Source organism: Tuber melanosporum, assembly GCF_000151645.1.
Source record: "Tuber melanosporum whole genome shotgun sequence assembly, scaffold_12, strain Mel28".
Lineage (NCBI taxonomy): Eukaryota > Fungi > Ascomycota > Pezizomycetes > Pezizales > Tuberaceae > Tuber > Tuber melanosporum.
The window spans coordinates 544,685-562,378 of record NW_003298777.1 but is presented as its reverse complement, the minus strand read 5'-3'; the positions used below and the strand labels follow the sequence as shown (position 1 = coordinate 562,378).

The 17,694-nt window shown below is 47.4% G+C and overlaps 3 protein-coding genes; 2 read left to right on the top strand and 1 right to left on the bottom strand.

Moving 5' to 3' along the window:
- The first annotated feature begins 41 nt into the window (after positions 1 to 41).
- Positions 42 to 2,159, top strand: GSTUM_00004424001 (uncharacterized protein). XM_002835867.2 has 5 exons: positions 42 to 461; positions 513 to 847; positions 904 to 1,203; positions 1,413 to 1,560; positions 1,612 to 2,159. Exons 1-5 carry the CDS (start codon positions 263 to 265, stop codon positions 2,061 to 2,063), a joined length of 1,434 nt encoding a protein of 477 aa, XP_002835913.1. The 5' UTR covers positions 42 to 262; the 3' UTR covers positions 2,064 to 2,159.
- A 5,377-nt stretch (positions 2,160 to 7,536) lies between these two features.
- On the top strand, positions 7,537 to 14,614 carry GSTUM_00004423001 (uncharacterized protein; the record flags this gene model as incomplete). XM_002835866.2 has 19 exons in its annotated part: positions 7,537 to 7,876; positions 7,972 to 8,321; positions 8,377 to 8,577; positions 8,637 to 8,853; positions 8,906 to 9,012; positions 9,085 to 10,398; positions 10,454 to 10,623; positions 10,691 to 10,822; positions 10,861 to 11,481; positions 11,537 to 11,832; positions 11,884 to 12,041; positions 12,088 to 12,498; positions 12,554 to 12,689; positions 12,744 to 13,144; positions 13,200 to 13,296; positions 13,362 to 13,384; positions 13,440 to 13,598; positions 13,705 to 13,998; positions 14,074 to 14,614. 19 exons carry the CDS (start codon positions 7,537 to 7,539, stop codon positions 14,503 to 14,505), a joined length of 5,859 nt encoding a protein of 1,952 aa, XP_002835912.1. The 3' UTR covers positions 14,506 to 14,614.
- Positions 14,615 to 14,741: 127 nt separating this feature from the next.
- On the bottom strand, positions 14,742 to 17,329 carry GSTUM_00004422001 (uncharacterized protein). XM_002835865.2 has 3 exons: positions 15,834 to 17,329; positions 15,312 to 15,774; positions 14,742 to 15,240 (listed from the first exon to the last, which is right to left on the bottom strand). Exons 1-3 carry the CDS (start codon positions 16,812 to 16,814, stop codon positions 14,999 to 15,001), a joined length of 1,686 nt encoding a protein of 561 aa, XP_002835911.1. The 5' UTR covers positions 16,815 to 17,329; the 3' UTR covers positions 14,742 to 14,998.
- Positions 17,330 to 17,694: the final 365 nt, after the last annotated feature.

Sequence of the window (17,694 nt, the reverse complement as noted above, 5' to 3'; positions counted from 1 at the left end):
CAACTTGAACCATACCCGTAACAAATCGGAAAATATACCTTGACATAAACTATTATACCGCAGCAAACCGAGGGGCTCGGTTCCTATAACAAACCCTTTTTCCTCCTTCGCCACCCCACACCACCCGTAACTTAGCTGCCTGACGACTTTACGCAGAGGGTGAGTCTAATTTGCTGCTTGCTGCTTACTGCTTACTGCTTAGACTACTGTTTTCCATTCCTTGAGACCGACTATTTCCAACTAGACCCTCACCTTCATAAGCATGGATTCCGCCCAACTATATCAATTCATTCACGGCGGGGCATTCCACTCTGACGACTTTAGATCCAGTACCAGAGAGTTTGCTCGCCGTCTGGATACAAGTGATCCGCTAGCTAGTTTTCGAAAGGAGTTCCTTATTCCCTCCAAAGCGGACCTCAAGGATCCTCATCCTGAAACAAAACCCGTGGACCAATGCAATGGTAGGAGCAGCAACCCCTTCCGAGTGGGAGCACATTACTAACCAGCTGTAGATCCTTCGGACCCATGCATCTACTTTTGTGGGAACTCTTTGGGCCTCCAGCCGAAGAATACACAAGCGTTGATCGCGGAAGAGCTTAGAATTTGGGCTACCCGTGGTGTTCAAGGACATTTCGACCACCCACTTTCCCGGCCCTGGGTCTCTGCTGCCGAGGAGGTCAACGTGCGCATGGCGAATGTCGTCGGAGCTCTGTCCGAGGAGGTATCCACTATGGGAACCTTGACAGCAAATATTCATACCCTTTTCGCGAGCTTCTACAAGCCGGACGTTACGAAGCAAGGCCGGTACAAGATTATCATTGAAGGGAAGGCCTTTCCGAGTGATCATGTAAGATATTATTCTCCTTGCTACGCATTCCGATCTGACAACCAATGCAAAAACAGTACGCTGTTGAGTCACAGATTGAGTGGCACGGGCTAAGTCCGGAAGATGCCCTTGTCACGATATTTCCAGAAGGGGGTAGGAAGGTTTTGACCACGGACCAGATATATCGTGTAATCGATGGAAACGCTTCCACCACTGCTGTCCTTTGGCTTTCCGGCGTTCAATACTACACCGGTCAGGTATTCGACCTTAAAGCCATCACCAGATATGCTCAGAGCAAAGGCATTCTTGTGGGCTGGGATTTGGCACATGCTGTTGGGAATATTTTGCTTGAGCTTCACGAATGGGGTGTTGATTTTGTGAGTGCTTTCTTGGGGTATATTCACCCACTTGGCAAAAGCCTTGGTGAAGTGGAATTTCTCTCGGCTCGTGGGACTGACCCCTCCCCCCACGCATCCCCTAATTGCGCAATACCTCCCGAGCCACCCTAATCTCCACCAGAGGGGAGCTCTGTTTCACCAAGACTTTTGCCGAGTGGCGTACATTTCCCTTGTTCTAACAATCATAGGCTGCATGGTGCACCTACAAATACCTCTCGAGTGGGCCCGGTGGTATTGCTGGAATCTTTGTGCACGAGAAACATGCATCGTCCGAAAGACACCGACTTGCCGGTTGGTGGGGCCATGACAAGGCTTCACGGTTCACAATGGATAATGGTTCATCATTCCCCCTCTACCATTGAGAATTATTTGTTGATGACCAACCAGTTTTCCGCCCCATGTCCGGTGCAGCAGGCTACCAAATGTCCAATCCCTCAATCCTCGACCTAACCGCCCTCCTCTCTTCCCTATCGCTCTACTCAGATGCCACAATGGCCGCCGTAAGGACAAAATCTGTCCATATGACTGGCTACCTCGACTACCTCCTCCACTCCCAGTTCGAATCCTGCGGCCCGAAGCCTTTCGAAATTATCACCCCACGGAATCCAGCAGCACGCGGGGCACAACTGTCACTACTTTTTAGAGGAGGACTTATGATGCAGGTATTTGATGGACTACAGGAGCGTGGGATTATTGTCGATGAAAGGAAACCGGACGTTATCAGAGTTGCTCCATTGCCTCTTTATAATACCTTTGAAGAAGTGTGGGATTTCGTCCAGGCGCTTAAGCAGGCGATTGATACCGCGCTTGAAGGGGGGGATGAGGGGGGCAAAGTTTGAGGTGAATATTAGGGAGAAATCTATCATAGGATGTGGCATGAAAATTACAAATTTATCGTATATCTTTCTTATAATAAAATTATTGTATGCACAGTCCATCTAGAGTAATGAATGATCGGATACCTTTCTTCCCTCTGTCCCGGCCCCTCCCTCTTTGTTAGTGACCACTGTATCATGGCCCCGATTATCATAAGAGCCATTGGCGTACGTTCCACAAGGCAAGCAACCCCCCACCGAGTGATAACACATGACTCCACCACCTGTCCAATCTAACTACTGGAGGGCCGGTTTTTAGCCCTATCCTTAAATACTCCTGCGATCCAGAGTCCTATATACTCTCCATGGAATATCATACAAAAGCACTTTTGGCTGGTCCGGCCCGCCTATATAAAGGACCCATCTTCCGTCCCCCACATCCACGAACACCATTCTCTGTCTTTTTTTCCCTTCTGTCGTTCTCTCTTTTTGGGATGTTTCGCTAACAACTTCGTGAGGGTAGGTTCTTGTGGTGAACCCACTTTTAAGCGAGATTCGTAGTCTGATATACGCTTACGATCCACTCGCTAGTTCTTTTGATGAAACAAATGATGGGTAACTTGACTGACATTGGAGTGGTTGACTCTATTTCAGATAGATGCATTATCATACGAGACTACGGGGTATGTACTTCGAGTGGCAAGGGGCATATGATACAGAGAGGACTATGTCCTTGCTTTTGAAAAATATGTATTCTGTACCATCGGATATAGTTGGGCGGGAATGCAGCACTTAGAAACCAAGTCACGGCCACCTGGCATCTATAGGGGTAGGCGCATCATGACCTTGTGGAGGTTGACTTATGGGTATGTGTGGTTATCCGGTCTCCCACCAGTGTCCTTGGCATGGTGATTACCTAGTCAATAAAGGAACTGTGTCCACTTGTTCTTGGGACTACCTTGGTTCAGGAATTGAGCAAAATATCATTAATGTGATAAATTGCAACAGATAGGCAAACTTGCATCCTCGACACGAAGTCACCAAATCACCACCAAACCCAATTGTTTGCGATGGGGTGACTGGCAGGAAGGTGGGTGAATACAGCTCCTACCTTCCCCGGGGAGTTGGGCCTCAAATGGCAGCTTCACGTGTTGCTGGGGGGGGGGTATACGGAGAGTACTACATCCTGGCTCAAGTTAACAATGTGCTCCCCACAGCTAGAGATGGTAGGGCAAGAATGCGGCAACCGGGATCTGGGCTATGATACCACTCGACGCCTTGAGGGCTGGTATGTCTTGACTTCCGAGGAGACCAACTGGCTAGGATATGTTTCTTACTTGACCTCCTGCTGTAGCTCTTGCCCCCGCCGGTTTCTTGATCGCTGTATTAGTCTGGAGAGTTCCTGCGTACTCCGGTGGTGTGTGAGTGTGTGTATGAAATTACGGTCTGTGATAGGTAGTGGAGAGCTCATATCCCGGCGCTCTCTCAACGGCTTTCTCAAAAAAAAGCCTTCCTGGGCAGGAGGAGCGGAAACTAAATAAACAATTTACACACTTGTCTTTATTTGTATTGTTTCCCTATCTAGAGAAATGTGCTTGTGTGGGCAGTGATTATTATTAATCTCTGAAGGAGAAGCATTACTCGTACATTACTTTCTCACCGATTTCAATCTCTATTGCCCTAGTTGGTTAGTAGAAAGGCCACATACAGTATAATAGCTTAGACTATCTCGAAGGCTCAAGAGGATTGGAGATAAAGTTCTGGTGTGGTATATTACTTTCGCGTTCAAATAATCCTGGGGTAGCTTCCCTCTTCCGTTTGGAGTAGACGCTTCCACGGTCGTTTATATAAACAGATAGAGACAACTAACTTTAGTTAGTTACCTTTGCATCTCGTATACCGATATAGAGATAAGCCGGACATTAGACCCGAGCTAGCTCAACTTATCCCATGGCGTAGCCTACAGTATAATAACCCAGGTAGTCTATTACAACAAGTCACCAAAAAGTGGCATAAACATATTCTACTCTGTAGCGTCCTCCTGCACACAGTTCTCATCACACATTACCGACGCACCTCTCCCTCATCCTAAGTCTTTTGCCCACCCTAATCTACCCGTTAGCGATTTGGGGTCCGCCCGTTATAATGAGCCAGACCTGATTTACGGCTGCTTTCCCGGCGTGGGCTCCTATGGCGAAATAAACCATCACTAGACATTAAATTTTATAAGTGCGAGATACTCGGGTAGTTAACGGTTAGAATTTACGTCGCTTTTTACGGGTGGCGGAGCCACCTGCGCTTCACATTTGCCATCCTATATATATCTAGAATAAATGGCCTTCGGTCTATACTTTGGATTGGAGGAAAGGGGGGGGGGGAAAGAGACTGTAGCAGTGATAAAAAGGAATAATAAATAAATGTGTAGTGAAGATTATGTGTAGTGAAGATTTACAACCAGAAAACAACAATAATAAAAGCAAATAATAATAATAATAATTATTATGATAAAAATCCCAGGCCACCCCAGCTCATCTCACTATGGCGGAAACAGCCCTCTCCACCAACGCCAAACTCTAGACGATAAAAAGAAACTGACAAATCTGACTGGGCAACATAGGAAAACGAATACGGACTGTGTACGGGCACATGATAGATACTGTATCTGCATTCCCATTGCATAAGATTTACTTTGACCAAAAGAAAAACATCCAAGTCAAGTCCCCGCGGTGGGCTAACCCTAAAAGGAAGAGAAAGAGGGCAATCACTATAAGAAGGCGTTTTAAACTGCGGGAGGGGGCTGGGCGGGGATGAGAGGAGGGAGGGGGGAAATGGCGGCGATAGACATGCTGATGGAGCTCTTGCAATCGTTGTGGAATGGGGAATAGGTTATCCACATTCCAAGGCGATAAGGAGGGCGATGAATCCTGTGCCTCAGGCAGTGTCGAGGGCGGCAGATGTCAGGTGCTATAGCAGCGCTATCACCCCCGCATGGTCCTTCGCAAAAGCCGACCGGAGTGGTGTTTGGCCTGCTTTGTCTGGCCTGGCGGGGTTGACGCCGCCCCGTCCGAGCAGTGTTTTCACCACTCTTTCGTGCCCACTCTCAGCAGCGCAAAAGAGTGGTGTTCGATCCGTCCGGCTTGTCAGGGTTGACATCGTCCCATTCAAGTAGTATTTTCACCACTCCCTCGTGCCCATTCCAAGCTGCCCCCACAAAAGGTGTATTATGATACCCACACAATCTTTTTGGCTAATACCACAGCCTTCCACCTCTACCAAACCAATCTCAGCAATCCCAAAAGTGGATGCATGGTGTAAGCCAAAAAAATAGGGAAAGTTTATCGAAATCAATCCTATGCGAACATCATTTCTGTGCTTTCAATAGAATTTCGGTGGATATGTGGTTATTACGGTCGTCAAATAGCTTCAGCGCAAGCAATTTCGTGCAAGCTGAGAGGTCCCTTTTTGCTTGAATCCCCCAATATAGGTTGCGGTACCTGCCCATCAATGGCATTTTTGTTTTGGGTTTGGTATACTCATGATATATGATATCTCCTCCGGGAGATCCCCCAGCCCGAAAACCGGTTGTTTCAGCAGAGCACCTAGCATGCTTGTGGGGATACTGCTCCCCTTGGGCGGCGAAGCCAGAATAAAAACATAAACATGTATTTGGGTCTCCAGCCTGATCCCACAACTTGTCTATCACCAATGAGCTAACACCACGACTTGTCAGTGATTGCCCTTTTCTTCCATTCCCTGTGGTTCGTCCTTGTTACCCAATATAATTTTTGCCCACCCCCGGATTCCCATAGCAAAACACAACTGCGTTATCGGATTCACCCCCCTCACTACCGGTATACCAGCTTCTAAATTCCTCGTTTTGTAAAAGCCATTCCCCTACGTTTTCAACTCAGCGGTCCCGAATGTCTCGGTGCCGCAACGTGGGCCCCAGAGGGAATAGCCAGGTAAGGATATTGGATCGGTCATCAGCAACAGCAAAGTCATTCTTAATAATCGTGTTGAAAGAGTTGATATTGTGACTAAATTGTTGCAACATTTTTTTCTTTCTGTTCTTAATGCTTAGGAAATTGTAGACGATGGGTGATGAAGCCGTCCGACTTTTGGAATTCTTGGGGGCTCAAGAAAGCGGAGCCATTCGTGGAACTTCGTGAATATATCAGCACCATCCAACCAGTCTCCCCAAGTTTGTGCCAACAACACCCCGCTTCTGCCTAAGATACCGCATTGATAGCAGGATATGCCATACCCCTCTAAGTGCGATCATGTGGCACTGCACAGCACAAATATCGCACCGTCCTGAAAAAAACCCGTGAAGCGCATGCGACAGAATCGGTACCTCCTCATTCTAAAAGTATTCAGAAATTTTGGCGCTTCCTATCCCCAGACCGGAGTACTTTGGGAAATTGGCAAGTGTATCAAACATTTCGAATGAAATAGTTGAAAAATTTGCATATCGCCCAACGTAAAGCATCACAGTTAATTTTCTGTGATGTCAGTACGGTCCGTGGACCTCTTCCCGCAACCTCGTACTATATCAATATGTGAAGATAGGGAGTATTTTTGATACCATCGGGATCTCAAGGTATAGTACTCGTATGATACTCGTAGTGTGTTGACTACCACGAACATGATAGCTGCCACATGAGCTATATAGTAGTCATATGTGGGACAAAATACACCCCTGCTGGGGTGGCTCAAGACGCTATTAGGAGAACGGTGATGCTATCTTCCCAGCAACTCTAATCGTCTGTTGTACAGTTGGCGCAGCCCTAGCAGGACAGCGAAAGTGTGTGTCATTGTTGGTATGATAGGAGCTGATGACTGGTGAAAACGGTTTTTATGTAACATTGGATTTTGATAAATCCCACATTGTTGTTGATTCACGTTCCCGTACCCTAGGTAACAGTGTTCTCAGAGCACAGACAAGATGCGATATCTAACGAGGAAGGAGATCTGATGATATTAGCAGTGACAAAATGCCCATAACCTTTTGAAATTCTGGGACAGGTATATCGACAAGCAGGAGTGAAATTGTACTAAAGGATTCCTTGACTGCAGTGCGAGAAGTACATTACTTTATACCCTACTGACCCCTATATGGGTTGTCGGTATTCAGAGCCCCACGGACCGCAGAGCGCTGCTGCACCAGCTCATCGTCCAAGGGTTCAGAACTCCCCATTGCTAGCTGGTCCTTGTATTATATCCCCACATTCCAACAATGTGTGCCAATGATTGGGCGAATGACAAGCCATGATTGCCAAGACGATATCTTAAATACTTGTAGTTTATTGGGTGAATACTCGAGTAAGAGTACTTGTACTTGTGCTAGGCCTAATCTTGTACTACACCCGAGTCTTTGTCATCTGTCCTCCCTCTCTGTACCACCTAAGTAACCTCCACCTACCGCACCCATTCTCCTCCATATCAGCGCCTTGCCCTCACCTATTACGCAACATATTTACTCTCCTCGACGCTCTTCATGTCTGCGCTACCGTCTCCCGCCTTCCAATGGCTTCGACATCTCTCTCGGATGGATGATGCCCTGGCGCATTTATTGGCTTTCCCCGGGTCCCACCTCCCTTCTTCTACCGAATATGGTCTAGATTTGCCGCCCCATGAGGAGCAAGTTGAATCTCTTCGCACTGCCGACGATCTTTTCGGTGAACTTTCGAGGGACAGTGCTCCATATTCTCTATCAACCGGCGAAGCAGCGCATCCCCCAATCCACGATCATTCCCGGCTCTTAGCAAAGTGCAATGCCATCCCCACGCACCGGCGTTCCGGGATGACGGCAGTTGACTTGGGAGAACATCTTCTCAGTTTGCTCGGCTCCATTGATGATGGTCCCTAATCCTTGACTCCTTTTTCCTGTTTTGAGGGCTAATGTTTTACCTTCAACTCTACTCCTCACCAGACCAAGAATTACAATCTCGTCTGGTTGACCTTTTAGGCCTAGACGAACTCGAATTTGTCATGGACCTGATGGTTCACCGCACGGAACTTGCCCCTTTCGGTCTTCCTTCTCCTTCCCAAAAGCCCCTATCTGCGCCAGACTCCGCTCTTCGGCTCCTAACACGCGAGGAGCGTAACCAAGCACTCAGGCAATCAGAACTAGAGCATAAATCTCTCCCTTTGGGCCCTAAGCTTTCCCAACCCGTGGAAAACTATCCTCATGTGTATCGTGCTCATGATGCAGGCAACACCTTAAGTTCCTGGGGCAAAAAGTATTCATTGCCCGTAGGATCTCAAACTACTGATCACAAGGTATCCATTTAGCTCCCCCACAACTTTAAATCTCAAAACTTAACATACCGCCCAGGAGTACGAAGAAATTTCGATACCCGCAACAAAGGTCGGCACAGTTCGTGCCGGAGAGAAGCTCGTTCAAATCGAGGATATGGACATCCTGTGTCGTAATACATTCCGTAACTACAAGTCCTTAAACCGGATGCAGTCCCTTGTCTACCCCGTCGCTTATCAAAAAAATGAAAACATGTTGATATGTGCACCTACGGGAGCTGTGGGTCATTTTTTGCACTCTTATGTTGGACATCAGCTAATATTTCTTATCGATTTTAGGGCAAAACCGACGCTGCTCTGCTTACCATCTTGCATACCATTAGTATGGATTGTACCCCCTCACCAGGTGTCACTTCAGGTGACGCCCCGATATACTGCGATAAAGACCAATTCAAGATCGTTTATGTTGCTCCCATGAAGGCCCTGGCCGCCGAGATAGTGGAGAAACTAGGCAAACGTCTTCGTTGGCTAGGTATCGAAGTTCGTGAATTGACAGGTGAACAGCTAAATCTATTTTTCATCATCACTAGTTCTAAACTCTAGCCAAGGCGATATGCATTTGACAAAAGCTGAAATCGTTCGCACACAAATTATCGTCACTACACCAGAAAAATGGGACGTTGTCACTCGGAAGTCAACAGGGGATACTGAATTGGTTCAAAAGGTCCGGTTGCTCATCATCGACGAGGTCCACATGCTCCATGATGAGCGCGGAGCCGTGATTGAGAGTCTGGTCGCAAGGACCCAGCGCCAAGTTGAATCAACCCAATCAATGATCCGGATTGTTGGGCTATCAGCCACACTTCCCAACTTCGTTGATGTTGCGTTGTTTCTGAAAGTAAACCTTAACCAAGGGCTGTTTTATTTTGACGCCTCATTTCGCCCAGTTCCCCTCGAACAACACTTCCTGGGTGTAAAAGGAAAACCCGGAACAAAGCTTTCTAACGAGAACCTTGATAAGACTTCTTTTGAAAAAGTGAAAGAAATGCTTCAACGCAATCACCAAGTCATGGTATTCGTTCATTCTCGTAAAGATACATTGAAAACTGCTAGACTTTTCTACCAGATGGCAGTGGATGAGATGTGCCTTGAGCTCTTTGACAATACCGGACATGATCAATATAATCAAGCGTGTAAGGAGATTGCACGATCCAAAGGAAGAGAATTACGGGAGCTTTTTAAGAAGGGATTCGGTATCCATCATGCCGGGATGCCAAGATCAGACAGGAACCTCATGGAGAAGATGTTTGGGGATGGTTTGATTAAGGTTCTCTGCTGCACTGCAACACTTGCATGGGGTGTTAATCTGCCTGCGGCAGCGGTCATAATAAAAGGTACCCAGGTCTATAATGCACAGAAGGGCCAGTTCATGGATCTTGGTATCCTCGATGTTCTTCAGATATTTGGAAGAGCGGGAAGACCTCAATTCCAGCAGTACGGAATTGGTTTCATTTGCACTTCGCATGACAAACTAGCCCATTATCTCTCTGCTGTTACCCAACAGCATCCTATCGAATCAAGATTTACAGAAAGGATTGTAGACAATCTAAATGCAGAGGTTGCATTGGGAACCGTCACTTCAATTGAAGAAGGAATTCAATGGCTGGGCTACTCGTACATGTTCGTCAGGTGGAAGAAAAACCCTTTAGTATATGGAATTGGGTGGCAGGAGCTATCAGACGATCCTCACCTCTACTCTCAGCGAAAGCAATTGATCGTCAAGGCAGCCCGGCGCCTCCAGCAAACGCAGATGATTATTTTTGACGAGAAAACACAGAGTTTAACCCCAAAGAACATTGGGCGAATTGCGAGCGACTTCTACATCTTGAACAATAGTGTTGAGATATTCAATAACATGATGAAATCTCAGGCCACAGAAGCTGACATACTTACCATGCTCAGCCTTAGCGGAGAATTTGACAACATACAGTCGAGAGATACGGAAAGTCAAGAACTAGAAAACCTCCGTAAAACTGTGTGCCCCTGCCAGGTTGGCGGTGCCAAAGGCAGCCCGCATGCCAAAGTCAATATCCTGCTACAGGTACTCAGCTTACTCCCAGAACTTGTAGCCATCATTTTAACCTTAGCTCTTTTAGTCTTACATATCCAAAGCCAATCTAGATGACTTCGCTTTAGTATCTGATTCTGCATATGTTGCTCAAAACTCGGCCAGGATCTGTCGTGCACTCTTTCACATTGCACTCAACCGACGCTGGGGAAATTTGTGCCAAATTCTGCTTTCCATTTGTAAATCGATAGAGAAGAAGTGGGTTCAAACAGATCACACGCGCCCCACAACCAGACGAATTAACCTACTAATCCGATATCTACAGGATATGGTCATATCAGCACCCACTCGCACAGTTCAGACTCCCACCTCATATTGTTCAAAAGCTTGAAGAGCTGGAATCAACAGGTTCAATTGAGGTCCTTCGAGATATGGATCCAGCAGAGGCAAGCTTAAGGTCCATTAAAATAATATTCAAGAATGCCTTCTAACAAGTACGCAGATTGGTGATCTTGTCCATAACCAAAAGATGGGACCTCAAATATCTTCGCTACTAGCTATCTTTCCTACTCTTAGTGTAGACACTGAAATTGCTCCGTTGAATCGCGACGTTCTACGGATACATCTTTATATTACTCCAGATTTTCGATGGGATGATAGGATACACGGAAACTCGGAGAGCTATTGGATTTGGGCTGAAAATTCCGAAACATTTGAAATATATCACTCTGAATTCTTTATTCTCAACCGCAGGAAGTTACATGATGACCATGAGCTGAATTTCACTATTCCATTGTCGGACCCGCTGCCGCCCCAAATATATATTAGGGTGGTTTCGGACCGCTGGCTGGGTGCCGAAACAGTAACCCCAATATCTTTTCAGCATCTTATCAGGCCTGATACCGAAGCAATATATACACCACTACTCAACCTTCAGCCATTACCTATTACCGCTTTGAGGGATGAACGTCTAGAAACAATATACGGCAAGAAATTTCAATATTTCAACCCAATGCAGACCCAAATATTTCATTGCCTCTACCACACCCCTTCGAACGTATTACTCGGTTCTCCCACTGGCAGCGGCAAGACTATCGCTTGTGAGCTAGCGATGTGGTGAGTTACTCAAAGAGTACGAAAAGGAATATATAGGAATTGCTAACGCTGTCAGGTGGGCATTCCGTGAAAACCCTGGCTCAAAAGTAGTCTACATAGCACCAATGAAAGCGCTTGTCCGCGAGCGCGTTAAAGATTGGAACGCAAGGTTGACAGCTCCCATGAGTTTGAAACTTGTGGAACTCACTGGGGACAATACGCCAGATACAAGAACCATTCATGATGCTGATATAATCATCACAACTCCTGAAAAATGGGATGGTATATCTAGAAGCTGGCAAACAAGAAACTATGTCCGGCAGGTATCTCTTGTAATTATTGATGAAATACATCTTTTAGGCGGTGACCGAGGTGTGCAAATATGCGAAGCTTTTTTGATGTTACCTTGTTGACGGTTTTCAGGCCCAATTCTCGAGATTATTGTTTCAAGAATGAATTACATTGCCTCGCAGACGGATCGCCCAGTTCGTATAATGGGGCTGTCAACTGCCTGTGCAAACGCTTCTGACCTCTCAAATTGGCTTGGGGTCAAAGATGGCCTCTATAACTTCAGACACTCCGTTGGTAGCCCTCCCCAAAATTATTTTCTCTACTAACCTACACCAGGTTCGTCCAGTGCCTCTGGAAATCTATATCGACGGCTTCCCGGAACGGCGTGGCTTTTGCCCCTTGATGCAGTCAATGAATAGGCCAGCTTTTCTCGCAATCAAGACCCACTCACCGAGAAAGCCAGTTATAATATTTGTGGCATCGCGCAGGCAGACCCGGCTTACAGCCAAAGACATAATCGCATTCTGTGGTCTTGAGGATAATCCAAGGCAGTTTCTGCACATCTCGGAAGAGGATCTGCGGGGCCTTTTGTCACAGGTAAAAGATCAAAGTCTAAGGGAAGCGTTACAGTTTGGTATTGGGCTCCATCATGCTGGTCTGATTGAGAGCGATAGGCAACTCGTTGAAGAGTTATTCACCTATAATAGAATACAAGTTCTGGTTGCTACAAGCACACTTGCCTGGGGGGTAACAAGATTCCCTTGGAAGATAGTCGAGAAATCCCTAATACTAACATAGTTAGGTCAACCTCCCCGCTCATCTAGTTATTGTCAAAGGGACACAATTTTTTGACGCCAAAACTGAAGGATATAAGGACATGGATTTGACTGATGTTCTTCAAATGCTAGGGAGAGCAGGGCGTCCACAGTTTGACACATGTAAGTGTCGCCCCCCCCACTAACATAAACGGGCGACTGAGCTTTGTAATCTAGCTGGAATTGCCCGAATATTCACACAAGATGCCAAAAAATCCTTCTATAAGTACTTTCTCCATACGGGCTTTCCAGTAGAGTCCTCACTACACAAGGTAGTTGATGACCACCTTGGGGCCGAAGTATCCTCAGGAACAATTTCGAAAAAACAAGACGCCCTAGATTACCTCACATGGACTTTTTTCTTCAGAAGACTACACAAGAACCCAACGTACTACGGGCTTGAAATCCCTCCAGAGGAGCAGGACTCCTTATCAGCCATGGAAGAGGCAAATCGTTACTTGGTGGAAATGGTCGACAATTCTGTGAAAGAGTTGAGTAAATCTGAATGTGTAATAGCATATCCAAACGGAGATCTCGAGTCAACCCCGCTGGGGAAGATCGCAAGCTATTACTATCTTGTGGGTTTTCCGGAACTCCTTTCTGAGAAATAATACTAATTCTCCATCCGTTTAGTCCCACAAAACTATTAGAAATCTCGTCCGCCACGCAAAGCGGCAAGCCACACTCGAGGATTGCCTAGGGTGGGTGTGCACCGCTACCGAATACGATGGTTCGTTGCCTGAAATTTCCTCATGATTATTATTGAACTGAAGCGTTGAACAAAAAAATTTACAGAACTTCCGGTTAGGCATAATGAGGTATTCATTACTTTCTCTTCATAAGGCTAGTCGAAACCATACTAATATCTTTTAGGATTTGATTAATGTAGAGCTCTCAAAAGCCCTCCCCTTCAGGGCAGAGAAACTCGGACTCCCTATGTGGGACCCTCACATTAAAGCCTTCCTCTTGGTTCAGGCCTTCATTTCGCGTATAGAACTTCCGATATCGGATTACATTACCGACCAAAACTCCGTATTCCCTCTTCGTCTCCTAATCTACCGTTCATGAACTAATACTCTAGCCAGGTTCTTGACCAGTCCATCCGTATCCTCCAAGTACTCCCCCTCCTTCCTCAAAGCCGTTTGTCTTTATGGCTAATCTTAAACAGGCTTCCATCGATGTCCTTGCCGAACTCGGCTACCTCTCAACTACAAGCGCCATGATAACCCTAATGCAAAGCATAAAACAGGCCCGCTGGCCGGGCGATGGTGCCCTGTCATTCCTCCCAGGCATAGAACCCAGCATCGAAAAGTCACTTCGCGAAAACGACACCGTCGCACCGCTACTCCCCAAGGATTTGGCAAGCCTATCGCAACTGCCAGCCAAAGACCTTCGCAAACTCGCTGACCGGGCAGGAATCCCGCAGGCCGGGGTAGGCCGTCGTAATGTACTTCACTTCTCCCTCTCCACCGTGCTTCCACAGCTATAATAGGTTACTAACTGATAGCGACAGTTCCTTCTTGCAGCCTCTTCAATCCCGCAAATCTCCATTTCCGCAACTACCGCTACCACCTCCACCCTTTCCGCCACCCTGACCCGACAGAACGCACCCCAATCCCGAGACTTCCGCATCTACGCTCCGAAATTTCCAAAGCCGCAAACGGAAGGGTGGTTTGTGCTACTGGGTGATTTTCGGAAGGATGAATTGCATGCTCTCAAGAGAGTTGGATGGTTGACTCGCGGCGGAGCCGGAGGGGGGAAGCCAAGTGTCAAGTTCTCGCTTGGGTTGCCCGAGGGGTGCGTGCTAGAGGGGCTTGATGGTACATTGGTTGTGATGTCCGATGGGTATTTGGGGCTTATGCAGAGGACGGGGGTTCACTTGCAGACTAAGCAGGTTGTACCTGGGACTTGGATTGAGAAGGAGGGGGGGGATGGGTGAGGTCGGGTGGGTGGTGAATTGGCTTGGTTAATGCAGTTGAAAAATGTTAGGCTATGATATAAGTTAGGCTCATGGAAATGGTGTTGTGCGAAACATATAAGTTTTATTATACTTATGATGCCCGCGAAGCAGCAGGAATTTCCACAAGGCGAACATATGACTCCCTCTTGTTCTTCTCACCATCCACTCCCTCCTTCAAGTCATCAATGACATTATGGTATGAAAATGCGAGGCGCTAAAAATGAAAAAGTGGATGAATATTGATGGAAAGTAAATAACTAAAAACGAAGACATTTGAAGAAGAAACTCCATACTCCATAAACAAACGCCCCACCCGGCAGGTCGTTCGAGCATCAATGAACAATCCACCAGGAGCCCCATTGTCATTCCATTTAAGGGACCAATCTGTAGCCTACCCAAAGAAGCAAACTGGTTTATTCAAGACCCACCCCCCCTTAACCCCCACTTGCATCATACACACACAGGCACGCAGCTAGCGTGCGCTGCCAACTTTCGTTGCTGTTAGTGGTGCGGCTGGGGAAGGGGAGGGGTGCGTTGTAGCAGCGCTGGAAGATCTAGGCATGATGTTCCCTGCCAGCGGCGGATTTGGCGGTTTACGCAGTGGTGCACGACTAACGAGACGCTGTGACCTGGGAACAATCGGCAATAGCAGTTGGCGTTGTGAGACGGAGATTTGACGAGCTATGCTAATTTGCGCGGCGTATTCAATATCCTCTATTACAATAATCCGTTAGTTGTATTATCTTTTTAACCGGCCCATCCCCAGCACTGGTGTGAAGACATACCTTCGCTCATTGGTGTATTCGGCGTATCCTGCGCCGAGCGGCCCTGAGGATTAATCATTTCCCACTGCGGCTCCGCCCCATCGTCCTTAGTGAGCCAGCTATCGTCGCCCTCGTCGAAGCTGCCCCTCGGCGTATCAATGGAAGACTCCTCCGATATTCGTGATATTTTACCCGAAGAGCTATGTCGTAGTGAGCAGGGGCGACTAGCCGGCGTTAAAATGGAAGAATTGTCTGCGCTTTGTGAATCCACAACATATACTGTTCTCGGCGAGGGTGCCGGAGAGACACCCCCCACTGTCTTAGACCGAGCGAGTTGTGGGCTTCGAGCCGGGCCCGCTCCGGGCCGAGGACTAGCATTCCCGAGGGAATTTCCGAGCATGGAGCGAGGGGAGCGGCTAACCTGACCGGTTGTTGCATTGCGCTTTAGCGGCCTCAGATGCAGTTGCGGCACTGCTTGCTGTGTCTTTATACTTAGTTAGCCAGAAATGCGCCTTGCATAAACCACCTAATCAGGAAACGCACCTGCCCATTGGCAGCTGGAATATCCCTTGACCTCCTGCGGGCGAATAATGATGACTTCTCACTCGGATGCAATAATGTGCCAAACATAACGCTATATCTTTCCATCTCAATCTCGGGAATATCAACATCGAGACAAGGTGCTGGTGATGCCGGAGGCGCAGCTAGGTTGTTCAAATGCGATTTTGATATCAGGAATGGAGTCTTGGATTGAAACGGTCTAAGCTCTGCTGTCACCATGGAGTCTCGCGTAGGTGGTGGCTGCGGAGACTGCTGAGTTGGTTTGGGCGCATTCTTTTTACCAAAAAAGTTTCTCCCAAACAATTTCTTCCACCCACTCTTGGGATTCTCCTCCTGAGCACCATGTTTTCCCTCCTTCTGCAGTTGCTTCTTCCTAACCGCCCCACTCATTGGCCCTCGCACCTCCACACCAAATGGCTCAGGCGGCAGTGCAAACTGCGGTGTGTCATTACCGCTTGGCCGTACACCGAGCGATGAAGGAACAACTGAACTCTCCATCCTTGCCTCCCGCACCTCCGTAGGGCTCCCAATTGCCATCCCAATATAAAGGAGCTCAGTGTCGTCTACCAAACTATCATCCGAAGGCCTCTCCGGCTCATTTACCCTTCCATCTCCATCACAGCTCTGTTCCGGAGGCATGGGGGACAACCTCATTGCAGATATCGGAGGAGACTCTGGTAGAGATGTAGAGCCGCCTCCTGGGAGCATGGAAAGCCTATTCAAAGGATTCGCGCTCTTAGGGATGTTGTCAAATATATTTCCTATCCGCAGAGATGCATGAAAACTTGAAATGCTTTTGCGCCGACCGAGCCCTCGAGGGCTAGAGGGTTGTGGTTCCCCGCCCGACACCTTTGGTGGTGCCAAACTCCCTATTTCAGCGGCAAAGTTGAAATCCAGCTGATCACGGGTAACCTTTGCCCGAGCATCGCGTGTTGATTTTGCTCGTCGCAGTATTCCTGACATGATAGGAGAGGTGATGGAAGGAATATATACAGATAAATGAGCAATAAAGAGTGAAGCCCAGATCAATTAGAGCAGTTTGGGCGAAACCAAACCGAGGTGGGGTTAGGTTAGGGACGTTATGGACGCGGCGCTGGGGAGACCAAAAAAGTGGGAGAAACTGTAAGAGTGTCCCTGGGCAAGCCAAAGGTGGAGAATATAAAGTAAATGAAGCAACCAACCGGCGGTCACGAGGGGGTGTGGAAGGAGTTGACGGGCTAGACCTGGATAATATTTCCAATAATAACAATAATTGCAATAATGGAAGCAAGGAATAAGAAAAAAAAAGGAGTCTACCCCCGAAAAGCAAGCTGAAGAGAGATGGGAAGAAAAGGAAATAAAAAAAGGCTTCTTCGAAGGAGCGACAGAAAGTGGGAGGAAGAAGAGCAGAAAAGATCTACAGGCCAGGCAGAAGACAGCGATCCAGTGCTTGTCTGAAGGGGTGAGGATGGGTGGGTGGATGGATGAGGAGGTTGTGGGGAGCGGAAGAATTCACAAGGTATCATAACATGGTATCATAGTAATAATCAGGAGCACAAGTACCTTACAAGTATAGTATAGTAACTCGGTGAGAGGTGTGATACGAGTACAGTACCAGTGCCCGAACACTTGAGTCTGTCCAACCGGACGGAAAATGACCCACAAAATTTTGGGCTCGATACTTCAAGCCAAAGTCTCTGCATTATCGAAACAGAAAAACTCTCACCACTCCCACCCTGCTTCTCCAAATCTTGAAAAATCTCCAATTACTGCTGTAGTCTACCCCAGCTCAACCGGACCTAACAAATCGTGGTTTGAGTCTGAATTTAGTACGGTACCGGTATCATACCGGTAACCTACTGTA

Coding starts and splice junctions, on each gene's coding strand:
- GSTUM_00004422001 (XM_002835865.2), bottom strand. CDS start 16,814: ATGTCAGGAATACTGCGACGAGCAAAATCAACACGCGATGCTCGGGCA. Junction 15,775..15,833: donor TTCCAGCTGCCAATGGGCAG/GTGCGTTTCCTG, acceptor CTAAGTATAAAG/ACACAGCAAGCAGTGCCGCA. Junction 15,241..15,311: donor GAATACACCAATGAGCGAAG/GTATGTCTTCAC, acceptor TTATTGTAATAG/AGGATATTGAATACGCCGCG.
- GSTUM_00004424001 (XM_002835867.2), top strand. CDS start 263: ATGGATTCCGCCCAACTATATCAATTCATTCACGGCGGGGCATTCCAC. Junction 462..512: donor ACCCGTGGACCAATGCAATG/GTAGGAGCAGCA, acceptor AACCAGCTGTAG/ATCCTTCGGACCCATGCATC. Junction 1,561..1,611: donor ACGGTTCACAATGGATAATG/GTTCATCATTCC, acceptor ATGACCAACCAG/TTTTCCGCCCCATGTCCGGT.